The 18,913-nt window shown below is 39.7% G+C and overlaps 1 protein-coding gene across 1 annotated transcript in view; it reads left to right on the forward strand.

Annotated features, from left to right (window-relative positions):
• nlgn4xb (neuroligin 4 X-linked b) overlaps nucleotides 1-18,913 on the forward strand; it is a 35,409-nt gene that overhangs the window by 798 nt on the left and 15,698 nt on the right. Inside the window, exons 2-3 of the mRNA XM_051710630.1 lie at nucleotides 8,652-9,363; nucleotides 12,642-12,794. Of these exons, the coding sequence (XP_051566590.1) occupies nucleotides 8,946-9,363; nucleotides 12,642-12,794 (571 nt within the window). The 5' untranslated portion in view covers nucleotides 8,652-8,945. The remainder of the gene's footprint in view (nucleotides 1-8,651; nucleotides 9,364-12,641; nucleotides 12,795-18,913) is intronic.

Below are 18,913 nucleotides of genomic sequence, written 5' to 3' on the forward strand. Positions count from 1 at the left end.
TTGAGATACTAGGTTTTATTTCTATTTTCTCAACATTAAATCAATAAACCACAGACTGCTACAAATATGGTAAACATAATATAAAATAATTAAAATACACCTACAAAGGTGAGTCACATTGGTTTGATTGCAAACCAACAACATTTATTATAATTCAGCACTAAATGAGGTCTGATGATTAGCAAAGCAGCATGAGGCGATGAACAGAGAACAGGCCAAACAGTCAGTGCCTGAACTGCAGGTGCCTCATTATTTAACGAGTCGAGGGGAACAGCCTCAAAAATGTCAATGTGTCAAACATGGACATATCGCATCCACAGAGGAACAGTGTTAAAAGCTCATCCAGACGTCACATAAGCCTCAAGCATTGAATTGAATCTACATTGCACTCTCAACAAAACTCCACTTAAGCTTTACAAAGCTGGAAATTATAGGAATAACCATAATGAATATTCAGTGGTTATTTAGCCTACTCACTGTCATGTGGTTCCAAACCTGTATGCTGTTATTTTTGCCATACAGCACAAAAGGAGGAATGTTTACGCAACTCTTTTCCATACAATGACAGTTTATTAGTGGCAACGTCGGTCAATCATCAATAAGGACAACAACACTAATGTTCTGAAGTATATAATGGACTAGCTTTGAATGAGAAACAGACCAAAATCAAAGTCATTATTCACTGAAAATCTTCCCCTTTAAAATAAGTTTTACTTATGTTAAAATACTTTCTCATATCCCAGATTATTGTGGATAGACAACTACAAGTAAGCCATTGGTTGCTGTAAAAACGGTGGGGGGGGGAATTGTGCCTGGTAAAAACAGCATTTTTATGCACGCACCATCTGTGCTTTTTTAGCAGCCGATTCACTGAAGAAATTATGCAGATCAGGTAACAGTGCAAACGCGCCCACAAAATCGCTGCTGAAGGCATTTGCGCGTGCAATTTCAATTTTTGGGCGCTATATAGCAAGGATGCAGCAGACCAGCATTATCTGACACACTGAAAAGCATCACTCACTACTGTGATCCAGACACCTGAATCATCTATTTAACATGCCGAAAAAGCACTTTACTACACCGTGCATCTGGATATATGCAGGTTATAACTGTTTTCCATTATTAGATCATTATTTAATGAATTATTGCTGATATGATCAATAGAAAATGTACACTTATAAGATATGACATTGACCTAATATATATACATATATACTCAAGGCACAGTGGGATTTCAGTGCTGATTGTGTTGGTTAAACTAGATTGCTGGATTGCACGAAAGTGGTGCAACTGTTTAATTGAACTTCCTGACCAGCAAGACATTAGAAACAGTAGCTCGACCAATGGCATGAGTTTGGGGTGGGACCTTGTTTGTCCAACCAGTGGAAGATGGTGAGAGTATTTGAAACTTGTTTGAAAACAGTTCTTATTTTTGCAGTTATGTTTGGTGACATTTGTGCTTCAAAAATTATACACAATGTATGCAAAATTCATCTGCATCTCTGCTGATCAAACAGATTCCAGTTAGGTTTGTTTTGAGGAAAAACAATGGCTTTCTAATAAAGATAACTGACATGCAGCAATCGAGGCAGCTTTTAATAACTAGAATTGTTAGTTCTGAGGGGAATTCGCCGACGAGACCAGTTTCATAAAGGAGGATGTGAAAACAGTGACACGTTCAAGCATGCCAAGAACAAAGAGGCTGGAATTGTCAGAATCAGAATCAGAATGAGCTTTATTGCCAAGTGTGCTCACATACACAGGGATTTTTTATTTTTTTTATTTTTTGGTGATAGGAGAAACAAGCAAGTGCACACAGAACATTACAGTGAGACACAGAATATAAAACAAGGTAAGAGTATAAATAGACACAAATAATTGGACATATAACATAGAATGGCGTATGTACATGTGCAAGTGGTAATATATGTGCAATGTAGGGGTATGTACAGTCATTGAATTAAATATGAGTAAATTTACATATGTACATGAGATATTTATACATTATTGCACTATGTGAGTCCTGAAGGCAGTTTAATTGTTCATGTGGAAAATGGCCTAAAAAATTTTCTTGTGCCTGGTTTTCCTGGCACTCAGTGCTCTGTAGAGCCAGCCAGAGGGCAACAGTTCAGAGAGGGAGTGGGCAGGGTGTGTGGGGTCCTGCACGTTTCCTCACTCTGGAAATGTACAGGTTTGGAGGGTGGGTAGGGGGGCACCAATAATCCTCTCAGCAGTCTTGACTGTCCGTTGTAGTTTCCTTCTGTCTGATTTGGTGGCTGAACCAAACCAGACAGTTATAGATGTAAACAGGACAGACTCAGTGATGGCCGAGTAGAGCTGTGCCAGCAGCTCCTGTGGCAGGTTGAACTTCCTCAGCTGGTGAAGGAAGTACAACCTCTGCTGAGCCTTCTTCACAATGGAGTCCATATGGGTGTCCCACTTCAGGTCCTGAGAGATGGTAGACCCCAGAAACCTGAATGACACGCATCCCTAAGGAGCATCAGTGCTAATAGTGAGGGTCCCGGATGTGAGTTTCCCCAGTCTCACTAGCTGCTGCCTATCTGTCAGAAAGCTGGTGATCCATCGACAGATTGTGGTTGGCACGGAGAGCTGGGTCAGTTTGAGAAGATTAGGCATGATGGTATTGAATGCTGAACAGAAGTCCACAAATATGATCCTTGCATAAGTCCCAGGTCTGTCAAGGTGTTGCAGGATATAATGCAGTCCCATATTGACAGCATCATCCACAGACCTGTTTGCTCGGTAAGCAAACTGAAGGGGGTCTAGTAGGGGTCCAGTGATATCCTTGAGGTAGGCCAAAACCAGTCTCTCAAATGACTTCATGACCACAGACGTGAAAGCGACGGGTCTGTAGTCATTAAGTCCTGTGATTTTGGGTTTTTTGGGGACCGGAATGATTGTTGAGCGTTTGAAGAAGCAGGGATATTCACACTGCTCCAGTGATCTATTGAAGAATTTTAGACAGGCGGGTGAGACACCATCTGGGCCTGAAGCTTTCCTAGTCTTTTGTTTCTGAAAGACCCGGCACACATCCTCCTCACAGACCATAAGTGCAGGTTGAGTAGCAGGAGGGGGGAGGAGGGGGGTTCAAGGAGGTGTTGGTGTGTGTGTGTGAATTGAAGGTCAGAGCGGGTGTGGGGTTTGAGACTGGGCTTCTCAAACCTGCAGTAAAACACATTCAGGTCATCAGCCATTAGTTGACTCTCTCCACACAGATGCAGGATCATTAGCTGAAAACTGTTTCAGCTTTTCAGAGTAGCTTCTTTTATTTCCTTAGTCAGTGTGTTTCTGGCCTGGTTGTACAATATTTTATCGCCACTTCTATAAGCATCCTCTTTGGCATGACAAAGCTGTCTGAGTTTTCCTGTAAACCATGGTTTATCATTATTGAATGAAAAAAATGTCATAGTAAGGATGCACATATCCTCACAGAAACTGATATATGATGTCCAGGTCTGTGGCTGCAGCTTCAAATACACTCCAATCAGTGCAGTCAAAGCAGGTTTGTAGTTCCAGCTCTGCTTCATTTGTACATCCCTTAACAGTCCTTACTATAGGTTTAGCTGATTTTAGTTTCTGCTTGTAGGTCAGGTTCAGATGCACCAGACAGTGATCAGAGAGTCCTAAAGCTGCACATGGGACATAGTTATATGCATCCTTTTCTGTGGTGTAGCAGTGATCCAGTATTTTTCTGTCTCTGGTGGGGCATGTGATGTGTTGTTTGTATTTTGGCAGTTCAGGGGTGAGGTTAGCTTTATTAAAATCTCCCAGAATAATGATGAGAGTCAGGTGTTGTTGCTGTGTATCTGTGATGTGATCAGCCAGCTGTTGCAACGCTGCATTCACGCATGCTTGTGGCAGGATGTACACACTCAGTTGATGAAGAGCACTTCTAAATTAGGACAGCACATCTTCTTCAATGCTGTTACATCTGTACACCAACTTTCGTTGATGTAAAAGCATGTTCCACCGCCTCTAATTTTCCCCGATGATTCCAAAACGTGATCCGCTCTGAACAGCTGGAAGCCTGGCAGATGTAACGCGCTGTCCGGGATGGCTTCATTCAGCCAGGTTTCCATGACACAGAACAATTTATTTGTTTGAGTGAGCAGAAGCAGTTCGTCCATTTTGTTGGCGAGGAAGCGGACATTCGCCAGATGATTTACTCGGCAGTGGAGTCCTAAAGCCGTGTTGACGAAGCTTCACAAGCGCTCCGGCGCGCTTCCCTTGCTTGCGTCTTTTGGATCGCTTGTAGGGCACCGCTGCACCTCCAACTAAGATGTCTAAAAAAATGTCCGAATAATCAAACACCGGCAAAAAATTATCAGGTATGCTCTGCCGAATTTTCAGCAGTTCATCCCTGGTGAAACTGATTGGGAAAGAGTGACAAAAAATATGACAAACAAACAAAAGTAACAAAAATGCTAGAGAGCTCCACACTGAAGCAGCCATCCACGGCGCCATCTTATTAACAAATTAAGTTTGTGTAAAAACGAATTAAAAGTTTTGTTTTTGTCGAACTTGAAATCCTACAGACGAGGAAGTGAAGGGGAAAACGTTTTATTCCGTAAAATTAAATTACCACAAAACTTGATACGTTCTGACACTAGTCAAAATTATTATTATTTTAATGTGTTAAAAAGCTATGTTTGTTGTTGTTGAATGTGAGCCCAGTTATAACAAATTAGAAGTTACTGTTACTAACAATTACAGTAACTAAACTGCTTGTTCTGATTCACCTCATTGTACCTTTGTGATGTAACACACCATTCTGAAAGTCATCCAGAGATGAGATCTTGTTAACAGCATCTACTGTTGCAGGTGTCTGGCCGTCAGCTTTGTTAATGGGCTTGAGCGTTCATAGATCACTGCTGAATGAGCTTGCCTGATTTATACAGGTCCTTGTTATGAGAGAGCCTGGGATTTTCTCCCTGCCAGAGGAGGCACTGGAAATGTCATTCATTTTAGTGGTTAGAAAACAGAGAGCTTTCTGTGAGTGTAGTTGGTCACGATCTGGTTACCTACCTCTTCATCTGGAGAAGTACATAATACAGGAGGTCAACTCATCAACCAGAGATCCCCGGCTTCATTTTGTTTGTGAGATATTGGTGAAAGATTAAATCCCATCGACCAGTATTTACCCAGTAATCCATTATGTTGTAGAAGGTGTCAAAATGAAATTTTGTTACCTTTGATTTTGGAGGAAAACTACAGATCAATGACATGATTTTATTTGTACTCAGAGGTATTTAGGTCTGTTGCTAAAATCAGTTGACTTCAGCACCTCTTGTTGAGAGCCAAAAAATTGGAAAAAGCACTTTCTTTGTGTTCTTTTTCCAAAGTTGGAGTGACTATAAATCCAGAAGTGTTAAAGATATATTAATATTATTTTAGATTCTGGGTCTGAACTGGGTCTCCTTTTTGTATCATAATCTTTTAGGCCCTACATGGTTAAATCCCAGAGATATGGGGTTCTCAATGTGGCTCCATGCGTAAATTGTTTATTTTTACCCATTTTCAATGGTCGAGAAACCAAATGTGGGTCACATGGTATGAAGCTAGTTTTTCTTGTCTGACTAAACAAAGGTCTGATGTACAAATAATATTGAAACTAGAAATGCACCTTTATTTATTCGCATAAAAACAGCATTGTCAAAAATTAGAGTCCAACAATACAATATCATTTAAGGAATATTCCGGGTTCAATACATGTTAAGCACAATCGACAGCATTTGTGGCATAATGTTGATTACAACAAAAATTAATTTCGACTCGTCCCTCCTTTTCTTTAAAAAAGAAAAACTGAACCTGGAATATTCCTTTAAGAACAAGTGACTCATGTGGCTCTTCAGTGCAATACCTAGAGTATATATCTAATTTTTGGATTTCAAAAATGTGTTGTTTATTAGAAATGTATTCAGAAATGTACAATTTTCTTATTCTTTTTCTGCCCCAAAAAGTGTCTGGGTGACAGTCTGGCAGATGAATTTGTGGCACATTACAGTAGAGTTTGATTGGATGCATTAAAGATATGGAAGGAGTTTCCTCCTCAATAAAAGTTGACAAGGTTATGTTGCTGTCCTAACCAGGGATTAAAAACTAAATGTTTTTCATTTCAGTTCGTTCTGAGCAGAAGTGGTATTTTTATGTTCCAGTTCCTATATCTTTAATATTAAATACAGTACACTCCTGGGCAATAAATAAATAAATAAATAAAACAGCAAAACATAAAGCTTTTAATGGTCTTAACCACAAATCATTGGTCAGGAAATTAGCAAGAATTGAACAAATAGATAAAGTAACTTAGTATGGGATAGTTTTTCCCTTTGAATTCTTTTTTGGATTTCCTTCCCTTTTCTCCCCAATTTGGAATGCCCAATTCCCAATGCGCTCTAAGTCCTTGTGGTGGCGTAGTGATTTGTCTCAATCCGGGTGGCGCAGGACAAATCTCAGTTGCCTCCGTGTCTGAGACCGTCAATCCGCACATCTTATCACGTGGCTTGTTGAGCGCGTTACCATGGAGACATAGCGCGTGTGGAAGCTTCACGCTATTCTCTGTGGCATCCACGCACAACTCACCACACACCCCTCTGAGAGCGAGAACCACATTATAGTGACCACAAGGAGGTTACCCCATGTGACTCTACCCTCCCTAACAACCAGGCCAATTTGGTTGCTTAGGAAACCTGACTGGAGTCTCTCAGGACACCCTGGATTCCAACTTGTGACTCCAGGTGTTGTAGTCAGCATCAATACTCGCTGAGCTAAATCTTAAACATTTTTAATTTTTTTATCACACATTTGCACATATACAGTGAAATTCTTTTTTTCACATATCACAAATAAGCTGGGGTCAGAGTGCAAGGTCAGCCATGATACAGCACCCCTGGAGCAGATAGGGTCAAGGGCCTTGCTCAAGGGCCCAACAGTGGCATCTTGGCAGTGCTGGGGCTTGAACCCCCAACCTTCTGATCAGTAACCCAAAGCCTTAACCGATGAGCCAGCGCTGCCATGTTTAAGCCTTGTGGGTAAACTTGCAGACAGATGTTTACAGAAAGAAGAGTCAATGTTGTTCCACTCAATGTTGATGGCTTCAAACAGTTGATGAGACCAAATGTTCTCAATAGGGTTCAAATCTGGACTCTGACCAGGCCAAAACATGAGCCTGATGGACTTGTTCTCAAGCCACTTCTTGGTGGTCTTTGCAGTGTGGGCAAAAGCAAAATAACATTTGATCGTTCCACTTTAGAAAACAACTTTTCAATTGTGGGAAGCAAGCCTTTCTGCAATATTCTCCTGTACTCCAAAGCATTCATTTATTTTTCACAGTGAAGCAGATGAAAAGGCTACCCACACCATGACACCTCTTCCTCCATGCTTCACTGTGGTAGAGATGCATTCACTATTATATTTCTCACCAGATCTTCCAAGAAACCTCTCTGGAGCTTCACCGTGCATCTCAACACATGATTCATCACTCCACACAGCTCTGAATCAAACTTTCCATATTCTGCCAAAAACTTAATTCCGTCTTTGATGTTTTTCTGTGATAGCAATGGCTTTTTAACACATCTTCTAGACACAAAACCTGCATTAGATAACCTTCTGGTTATTGTTCTTCTGTAAAGAGGCTTGTTTTCTGAGGTCTTGAATATTTGTAGGCTTTTTTTCCTGTCTTTGAGAACTGTACATTTCAGCAGGTGGTCATCCCTGCATGAAGAGGCTTTGGGCTTTCCAGATCCTTTCTTTCTGGCAACATCACCTGTTGTTTTAAAGCGTTGATCTATTCTCTTAATAGCTGATAGAGAAGTAAGGATATTCTTTGCCTTTAGGGTCTTGTAAACTTCAGAATAGCTACAGTTGTCCTGATGCAGACCGGTTTCAAACAGCAACCCATGCATGATATTTTGGAGCAGATTTCCTGTTCCATTTATGAGCTTGTTATTAGGCCTTTGATGAGCTGCATCAGGTGTGGCAGATCACCAACTAATGACTTGAATTGTTTAAGAATTTCCGTTTCCAGCTTTTCCCCAAACTTTCATGAGCAAATGTTGGCACAGAAGTGCACCAATAGTTCATTTGTTTCATTTTTGCTAATTTCCTGATCAGTAGTTTGTTGTGGAGACCATTGAAAGCTTAATGTTTTGCCATTTTGGGTTTGGCCCATTTTTTTATTATTTTTTGCCCGGAAATGTATATCCCCAAAATAATTAAAACCTTCTAAAATGTTCACTAAAACGAGACAACAGAAAGTGATCTAATTTTGAAAATGTACAGCAATTAACCCTTTGGTCTAAATCAAAAATTATCGGAACAAAATAATAACTCTATTAACTGCTTACAAGCATTTAAAAATAGCGTTTTCATTCTGAAACAACTGAAAGAGACTTCGTTCCCATTTCCAGTTCCATTCTGCAAAAAATGGTTGTTTTTGCTTTTGTTCATTGAACCGTTTTAAGTTCCTGGTCCTAACTATACATGATCATATGGTTTGTGTCATTTTATAATATGCATTTACCATTATTCTCCCTACTATCTTTGATCCCATCAAAAAAATAAATGTGTTGCAACCCACCAGCTGAGATCCACTTGAATCATTATTTCAAATCTATCTGCTCTTTTTCCCACAGGCTACTCAGTCTGACTGGAATTAAATGAGGAAGTAATTGCGGCACTGAAACATGGAAGACACCATCTCTCCAGCTGTCAACACGAGAGCCAAAGCTCCGTCAGAGATAACAGCCCAACAGGACGAGCAATGGAAAGAGCTCGCCTGAGTCCACCAGGACCACGTGAAGCAGCTTCTGTACGACATTTGATCTTTGTCTTTGGATTACCGGATTTGCAGTTGCACAGTTGGTTGGACTACATCAAGGCTGAAGGGTTGTGTTCGGGTACCAGCTTCTTTCACAGTGTTTGGTCTAATGCTTAATCTAAGAATGATCCCTCAAATTGTCACTTTGATTTTGGGAGTTACTCTTGTCAGCTGTCAACAAGCACAATACACCACCGTCACCACAAACTATGGGAAACTGCGTGGACTGAGGGTGGCATTGCCTAGTGAGATCTTGAACCCCGTGGAGCAATATCTGGGTGTACCTTATGCCATGCCCCCTACTGGAGAGCGGAGGTTTCAGGCACCCGAGCCACCCTCATCTTGGCCTGGCATCAAGAATGCCACCCAGTTTGCATCCGTGTGTCCGCAGTATCTGGAAGACAGACTTCTGCTCACCGACATGCTGCCAGTCTGGTTTACCACCAATCTGGACACAGTGGCCACGTATGTCCATGACCAGAGTGAAGACTGCCTGTACCTCAACATTTACGTGCCAATAGAGGAAGGTACGTCCTATTGGGTATTGTTTTTGGGGAGCTGGAAGAGATGTTTTCAGTCAGGCCATATATTAGCTTCTTCCAAAACCTAGTGAGCTGCCTAGTTGTCTTTTTAGCCACATTTTAAGCCCACAACAAACATGATCATGGTGTTTTTTTGGATCAGTGTTTTTACCCTGTTGCTGTTTGTTTGGGCAGTGTAAATATAAACTTTGGCAAAAAGAGAAACATATTTTAAGTATTTTAAAATATTTAAAAACTAAAAATATAATTGTTCATATCATTCTACCTCTGTGCAGTATTTTCCAATTTTTAAAGCCTTAAAGGAAATCATATATCCCTATTTTATTATATGATTTTAAGTTCAACATGAGTAAATGACTTCTTAAGGTACATGTATATATGTAATAAGCACACATACACCTTGAAGGAATATTCCGGGTTCAATAGGATAACTCTTAAAAAAAAAAATTGGTGTTACAGTGAGACACTCACAATAGAAGTCAATGGGAGACAATTTTTTTTACCTTAAAATACTCACTGTCAGGGGCGGATCTTGACATTTTTTCATGGGGTGGCAAGGGGGTGGCATAAAGACTATTAGGGGTGCCAACACCAAAGCAAGCGCCCATGCCTAGTTCTTATTAAGGTACCAATCTCTATTAAATCTCTATTAAACTCATTAAAAAAATCTAAATATTCCTTAGCTTGACATTTAGAACTGGCAGTCTGAACTAAAAGCCACCTTATGCAGGCCAAAATTTTTTTATTTTGTTAAGTGTACCCATGGATGGAAAATGCATGTTATTCTGCTAATAAAGTCCTGTAGGCCTATCACCTTTGGAACAATTGGAATAATCCATTTGAAAGCGAAGATTAACACAAAGTTAGGCCTAATAAAATGAAAACTGTATGATGATTGTACTGTGGGGGGCAGTGCTGCGAAGCTCATGAATATTAATTATGTCATGCAGTGTAGTGGCTGGTTTAATCAACAGTCATTCTGACCGATTCAAGCACTCATGATATTTCACATCAAGTAGTAATTTCATTTCTACATCTGCAACTATCAGTCTTGGGATTTTGTTATTCAGTAGATGAACACATAGATAAGCACTTTAATTAAAGACTGACTGGTCTGGTGGTGACTTTTTTCCTCTAGATTTTAGAGATTCAGGGTTCTAATTCACCTTAGGGGTTGCATAGACAAGTTTACTACAGCTTACCTAGTCGATGCTGTCAGCCTGTAGAAACAAACAATACTTACATACTTATTAACTACAAATGTTCGCTTCCGTACATCTCTGTGACGCACGCTCATGAGAGGGATGACGTAAGCTCGTTGGTAAGGTCACGCATCACGTATAAAATGGACAAAGAAGGGAGACATATTTTAGAAATATTTTAATTCCGTATTATTTTAATGTCAAGTTTTAAAGCCTTAAAGGAAATCATATATCCCTATTTTATTGTGATTTGAAGTTAAGTGTGAACAAATGACTTTATAGGGTGTATAAAGCACAATTTGTATGACAATTAATCGTCATAATCTAGAAAGCCCTAAAACAGACAATTAATCGCAATAATCGCAATTATTTGTTTGACAATTAATCATCAGCCAAATGTTATAATCGTGACAGCCCTAGTAGCAACATAGTTTTATAACAGCAAACATACTATTTCTCTTTACATAGTGTTTCGTATTTCATACTGAATGCATCATTGTTTTACTGAGTGTGTTTTGATTGAATGTTTTGTGAAGCACTTTATGCTAAATTGCTAAAAGGTGCTATACAAATAAAGTTATTATACCAAGTTTTATCCTTCCCCTCAGTAGTGTTCTATGAGTGGACAGCAAGGGATATTTCTTGCACCTTGTCCAAAGAGTTTCAGAGGGGTTTTGTTTTAAATCTTCTGCCTAATGGGAAACATTATGACATGAAACAAAACACTTGCAGCAACAAGCTTAGGAGAAATGGTCCAGGAATGACTTTGGTATTTATCAATTGCAAAGAAAATCGTGGAAAGTTATTTTAGAATGTTTTTTTTTTTCTCCCAATTTGGAATGCCCAATTCCCACTACTTAGCAGGTCCTCGTGTTGGCGCGGTTACTCACCTCAATCCGGGTGGCGGAGGACAAGTCTCAGTTGCCTCCGCTTCTGAGACCGTCAATCCGTGCATCTTATCTGTGCATGACACCGCGGAGACTCACAGCATGTGGAGACTCATGCTACTCTCCACGATCCATGCAGAACTTACCACATGCCCCATTGAGAGCGAGAACCACTAATCGCCACTATGAGGAGGTTACCCCATGTGACTCTACCCTCCCTAGCAACCGGGCCAGTTTGGTTGCTTAGGAGACCTGGCTGGAGTCACTCAGTATGCTCTGGATTCGAACTCACGACTCCAGGGGTGGTTGTTTTAGAATGTTAAGTGTGGTGGAAGAACCCCAGGAAGGAGAAGGAGATGGTGATTCTTTGACCTATTGATAACTAAGTTGTTTAACTAATAAACTAATTAGGTTCTCAATAGAAACAAAACACTGTCACACACATACGTCCATCAGTTTTGCTCGTCATGTTCGTGATCTGTCACATACTGCTAATGTGAACTAACGCTGTAGGTACCTTGGGCTTGGGACTAAGTTTAGCAGCAAGAGGAGCAGATTAATTTCTCGCCCAAAAGGCCTCAGTTAGGGCTTGTGCAGTTCCATATTTGACCAAAGATTTCTATTGGAAAAGATGAGGGGTGCTGTGGAGTTCTGGTGAGCAGTAGATTCTCAGCCCCACATGATAAAGTGTCAGGCTACATTACAGCTTAGTAATAGAATAACAACTTTTAATAGGCCTGTGTGATGCTCCTGTTCTACCCGCTCCATACGGGACTCAAACTGGCATCTCTGGCATGGGAGGTGGGTGTGCTAACAAGGAAGCTAAAGGCTACAGCCCCTAGCGTCAGTCGCTAGTGCACCTCTTGAGGTCAGAAGAGTGAGGTTTATACACATTGCACATCTATCTATCAGCTGGCCACCGTTACACTTGCTTTTAAATACACATGTTAACACTTTGAACACATCTACAGGTTTACAAATGACATTTATGGCAGTTTATAGTATGGATCTATAATTAGATTGATATTTAGGAGGGGTACTGCACACCTCCCTATATATAGAAGAGCCACGGCTGGTTATGAGTTATTTAAAATTTTTAAGGAAAGTATAAAGACTGCATAACAGAGGTTGTTGTTAGTTGTATTACTGGTAAGTTCGTTTTGTTTTCTTTCAGATTCACATGCCGACACTGGATTAAAGCCAGTCATGGTTTACATTCACGGTGGATCGTACATCGAGGGCACCGGTAACATGATTGATGGCAGTATTCTAGCCAGCTATGGAAATGTCATCGTCATCACAGTCAACTACAGGTTAGGAGTTTTAGGTAAGTCATACAAAATGTTTAAAGAGTATTTGGGTACAATAGACTTTTTCAGTTACATCTAATTTCCATATCTTGTGTTTTTTAGAGTTTTTTGTTTACTGAAAATTTTTATAAGGATGTTTTTTTGTTGTTGTTGTAATGTTTTGTCAGCTTGGCAATTTAAACACCAATTTAACACTCCTATTCTGATCAAGTTAGGGCTGCTTACGATGTAGTTAGCGGTCATTTTTGACCGGAAACAGTACAGGTGTTTTTTTGTTTTTTTTTTGAAATTATATTATTTCTTCTTCCCTGAAGTAAAAACAATAAAATTATGCACTTCTTTTGGGATTTTATGTTTTTTAAGTCGAATTCACATATACATTTCTCGATTCACCATTTACTTGCATATGCAAATAAGCAAATTTATGCAACTTCAAAACAGTAAATACCTACACTTCTATAAGTTGAAACATGAAGAAAATATGAGAAATCTGGTGAAAAAAGAAAAATAACATGGCTTGATAATCATGTTATGACAATAATAACCAGTAGATGGCGGCAGTGTTCTATGCAGCCACCGACTGTGTTGCAATTCAAAATGTTGTCACAAGTTATGCATTTAGATACATATTTAGACATCAAACTATTATTTGTCAAAGTTTAGAATTTTTTTTTTTACTGTTTTTTTTTTGCCAGTTTTTGAAATAATGTCATATAATGATTACAGTCAAACCTGACCTGGTGTTACAAAGAGCAGATACATTGTTACCAGTCATTTATTAAAATGTAATTACTTGAAGTAAATTAAAAGTAATGTAAAAAAAACAAAAAAACAAAAACAATAATAAACAGAAATGAAAAGCAATTGACTGAAAATTAAATTAGTGTATAAAAAAGACTCAGACATTGTTCTTTGTTGTGTGTGTGAGTGTGTGTGTGTGTGTGTGTGTGTGTGTGAGTGAGTGTGTGTGTTTGTGTGAGTATATGTATCTGTGTGTGTGTGCGTGTGTGTGTGAGTGTGCGCAGGCATGAGTGTTTGGGTGTGTGTGTGTTTGTGTTCTGCGTTCTGGCTATGTTAGTCTCACCCATTTATTTATTTCTTTGTGTGTGAGTGTGTGCGTGTCTGTCTGTGTGAGTGTGTGTGTGTGCGTGTGTGTGTGTGCGTGCCTGCATGAGTGTTTGTGTGTGTGTGTGTGTGTCTGTGTGTGTGTGTGTGTGCGTGCCTGCATGAGTGTTTGTGTGTGTGTGTGTGTCTGTGCGCGTGTGTATGTGTGCGTGCCTGCATGAGTGTTTGTGTGTGTGTGTGTCTGTGTGTGTGTGTGTGCGTGCCTGCATGAGTGTTTGTGTGTGTGTGTGTGCATGCCTGCATGAGTTTTTGTGTGTGTGTGTGTGTGTGTGTGTGTCTATGTGTGTGTGTGCGCGTGTGTGTGCGTGCCTGCATGAGTGTTTGGTTGTGTGTGTGTGTGTGTGAGTGTGCCTGCATGAGTGTGCGCGTACATGTGTGTTTAGATGTGTGTGTGTGAGTTGGTGGGTGGATGTTTGTGCTGTGTTGTGGGTGTTATGGACTTATTTATGTGTGTGTGTGTGTGTGTGTGTTCTGCATACAGTAGTGGCTGGTTTATTGATTTTATTTGTAAAAAAAAAAAAAGGTCTTTGTTACAGTGTAATTTTTTGTGTGTGTTCACACATTATGCATGTGTATGTGTGCGCACGTGTGTGTGTGTGTGTATGTGGGTGGGTGTGTGTGTTTTGCACTCTGCATGTTTTATAGTCTCATCCTTTCTGTGTGTTTTTTTCTGCATTGTGGCTGATTTATATATTGTATTTAACTAATTGAAGAAAGAAATATTGCTCTCTTTTTTTAGTCTTTCACATTCATGTCCTATGGTCGGTCAATTTTGACCGAGAACAGCAATGGTGTAGTTTTTTTATTTTTATTTTTTTATTACCACTTAGACTTATCGAATCAAGTCAAAAAATGTTGTGTGTTCACATGGCAAATGGAGGAAATGCCATTAAGTATTGTACCGCTCAGATAAACCAAACCGTTTTTATTACATCAGAAAAATTTATTTTGGTCAAAAATGACCAAACAGTATAGGAAGGTTAAACAACAGAACAACCCATTGAAGAGACAGTAAATCTGTCCTTCACGTTTTCATTTCTGTCATAAATTAAATATGGTGCTACTATGAATAAGGTCTATAGTTCCTCTTCATTATCATTATTATTAGTTATTTACATTTTAAATAATAGTAAAGTCATCAAAACTGTAATGGAAGACTAAGAACTATGGAGTGACCAAAACAACGTAAAATAAATGAAAACACTTATAATAAAGCTTCTTAAAAGTCGCCACCATTTGTTCATTCTCTCAAGCAAATTCATAAGGTGCTTCATCCTGAGATGCTTTTCAGGAGGGATCAGACAATATATGGAATTTCTAAATATTGCAAACCAAAATAAATGACGAACCATACTGAGGCAAAGTTCGATATTTCGAAACTGGCAACATTGTTTTCTTTCCACGACCCGTCAAACATCAAAATCTCTCTGCTGCTTTTTTTTTCTACACTACTTATAGGGTTTGCACTAGGTCCTTAAAGTGCTTGAAATTTAGTTTTTAGAAATGTAGTATTTAATTCAGTAATGTAATACCTAGAATCAGCACTTTAAAGCTCCAAAAAGCACATAAAGGCAGCATAAAAGTAATCCATAAAACTCCAGTGGTTTAATCCATGTCTTCAGAAGTGATATGATAGGTGTGGGTGAGAAACAGAGCAATATTAAAGTCCTTTTTTACTGTAAATTCTCCTCCCTGCCCAGTAGGTGGGGATATGAAGAATGTGAATTGCCAAAAGCAAAAGAAGAAGAATGTGCAAGTGAAAGTGTAGATTTACAGTAAAAAAAAAAAAAGTACTTAAATGTTGATCTGTTTCTCATCCACACCTATCATATCACTTCTGAAGACATGGATTATACCACTGGAGTCTTATGGATTACCTTTATGCTGCCTTTATGTGCTTTTTGGAGCTTCAAAGTTCTGGTCACCATTCACTTGCATTGTAGTCATACACATCTGGGATGGCATGGGGCGGGGGGTAAATGATGAGAGAATTTTAATCTTTGTGTGAACTATCCTTTTAAGTGTTGTAATATCGAATCATTAACCTCATACCGTAGAATATAGAAAATCGTTATATAGAAATCGTTAGAGCTCACATGCAATGCAGGACCAAACGCTCCGCCCCAACTCAAACATTTAAAAATAAATGTAATTAGTTTGGTAAATAATTTTAGACTGTACATAGGCACAATTACAGCATATAGTACAGACCACAAATCCGAAGGTAATTTCAAGCATTTAAGCATAAGCCCTCAAATCAAAAGTTTTTTAAGATTATGAGAGACAGATTCAGTCTAGTGTGTCCAAATATTTGACTGGCAGCGCAAATCCATCACTGGGAATAAAGCTTTTAATAATATATATTTTCATTAACAGAAACTGAAAGCAACTCTTGAAATAGTTGAACGAGAAAAGAACATTAGATTGGCAGCTCAGAGTACCTCAATTGTGCATTATTGCTCTGTTGAGAGCAAGGCACGCTTATCCTGTGATGAATATTGTTTCTTTCACGGCATTGTGCCACAAAGCACACAGATGACATCAGAATTCATCTCATTTGATGTTGTTAAGCAGCTTCACTTTGGTAGATAGGCAGATTCTTCTCAAGCAGGTGTAAAACACTGAAACCTTTGTGTTATTGGGCTCATGGCTCATGGAAGGACGGGGAACAACACCATCGCATTTATTACTCAGGAATAAATTGCCCAGTCAAAAGTGCTACATCACAGAGAACCTCAATTAACCTTTATCAAATGCTGGCATGGAGTCAGTTGATATATGCATCATGGGTGAAGGTCAGCAATACCTCGTCTTATTTTTGCCCTGTGCTGGAATTAATAATGCACTGGACCTTAGAGATGCTTGTTTATAATATGGAAACATGATGGATGGAGCTCCTCAATAAATAAATAAAAAGTCAGAACTTCCTTTACATTCCACTCATTGCTTTTAGTAAAACGACTTAAAAGGAAATCTACATGCAAGTGAATAAGTATTAACAGGTGTTTAATGGTGCACTGTACTCCACCTAAAGGCTGAAACATACCCTTAGTGAACGCAGATGCTTCTAGCTTCACAAACTTAATTTTGTAAGTTGTTGAATTCCAAAATGTGTCAGACCGCAATTCTTAACACGACGCAAGTACATATGCATTGCACTCTCAACTAGGATTGCCACCCGTCCCCTAAAATACAGGATCGTCCTGTAATGTGAAATGATGCGTAACATATCGAATCAACACGGGACACGATCTGTCCCGCATTTAAGATGGTTACCCCAACAGGGTAAAGTTAATTTAACTTTGATATTTGTTGGAAATTTTGCCTACCTATTTTACAACTTCAAAAGCGGCGCTGTAGCTCATATTTGTGCAAACTGTATGTAAAGAGGCGGAGTGACAGTTTGAAGATAATATTGTTGAGCAAGTAAGTTAAAGTCAATACATTCATTGCAACTAGGGGTTTAAAGGTTCGAAACGATTACGTTTCTTTACCTGACAGATATGGTGCATTGTGAAATCTGAAATTTGGTCATGATTCATTTTGATCTGATTATTTTGGAACGATTCATAATTGTTTTAAAAAATATGCCAAAAAAAAAAAAAAAAAAACATTCCTAATTTAGACAGCATAGACATGCACCAGACTTGAGCACTAGAGTCACATATGCATTTAGGACAAAGGAGGATTGGCTTACAGTATATCTGTGGCTGCATATATTAACAAAAAATGCATTACATGATATGCATTATAGATATGAATATGTTACATATAGACATAATGTGGTACATATAGATACACTATATTGCCAAAAGTATTCGCTCACCCATCCAAATAATTGAATTCAGGTGTTTCAATCACTTCCATAGCCACAGGTGTATAAATGAAGCACCTAGGCATGCAGACTGCTTCTACAAACATTTGTGAAAGAATGGGCCGCTCTCAGGAGCTCAGTGAATTCCAGCGTGGTACTGTGATAGGATGCCACCTGTGCAACAAGTCCAGTCGTGAAATTTCCTCGATACTAAATATTCCACAGTCAACTGTCAGTGGTATTATAACAAAGTGGAAGCGATTGGGAATGACAGCAACTCAGCCACGAAGAGGTAGGCCACGTAAAATGACAGAGTGGGGTCAGCGGATGCTGAGGCGCATAGTGCGCAGAGGTCGCCAACTTTCTGCAAAGTCAATCGCTACAGACCTCCAAAGTTCATGTGGCCTTCAGATTAGCTCAAGAACAGTGCGTAGAGAGCTTCATGGAATGGGTTTCCATGGCCGAGCAGCTGCATCCAAGCCATACATCACCAAGTGCAATGCAAAGCGTCGGATGCAGTGGTGTAAAGCACGCCGCCACTGGACTCTAGAGCAGTGGAGACGCGTTCTCTGGAGTGACGAATCACGCTTCTCCATCTGGCAATCTGATGGACGAGTCTGGGTTTGGCGGTTGCCAGGAGAACGGTACTTGTCTGACTGCATTGTGCCAACTGTGAAGTTTGGTGGAGGGGGATTATGGTGTGGGGTTGTTTTTCAGGAGCTGGGCTTGGCCCCTTAGTTCCAGTGAAAGGAACTTTGAATGCTTCAGCATACCAAGAGATTTTGGACAATTCCATGCTCCCAACTTTGTGGGAACAGTTTGGGGATGGCCCCTTCCTGTTCCAACATGACTGCGCACCAGCGCACAAAGCAAGGTCCATAAAGACATGGATGAGCGAGTTTGGTGTGGAAGAACTTGACTGGCCTGCACAGAGTCCTGACCTCAACCTGATAGAGCACCTTTGGGATGAATTAGAGCGAAGACTGCGAGCCAGGCCTTCTCGTCCAACATCAGTGTCTGACCTCACAAATGCGCTTCTGGAAGAATGGTCAAAAATTCCCATAAACACACTCCTAAACCTTGTGGAAAGCCTTCCCAGAAGAGTTGAAGCTGTTATAGCTGCAAAGGGTGGGCCGACGTCATATTAAACCCTATGGATTAAGAATAGGATGTCACTTAAGTTCATATGCGTCTAAA

The sequence above is a fragment of the Myxocyprinus asiaticus genome, chromosome 11 (assembly GCF_019703515.2).
Source record: "Myxocyprinus asiaticus isolate MX2 ecotype Aquarium Trade chromosome 11, UBuf_Myxa_2, whole genome shotgun sequence".
Taxonomy (NCBI): Eukaryota; Metazoa; Chordata; class Actinopteri; order Cypriniformes; family Catostomidae; genus Myxocyprinus; species Myxocyprinus asiaticus.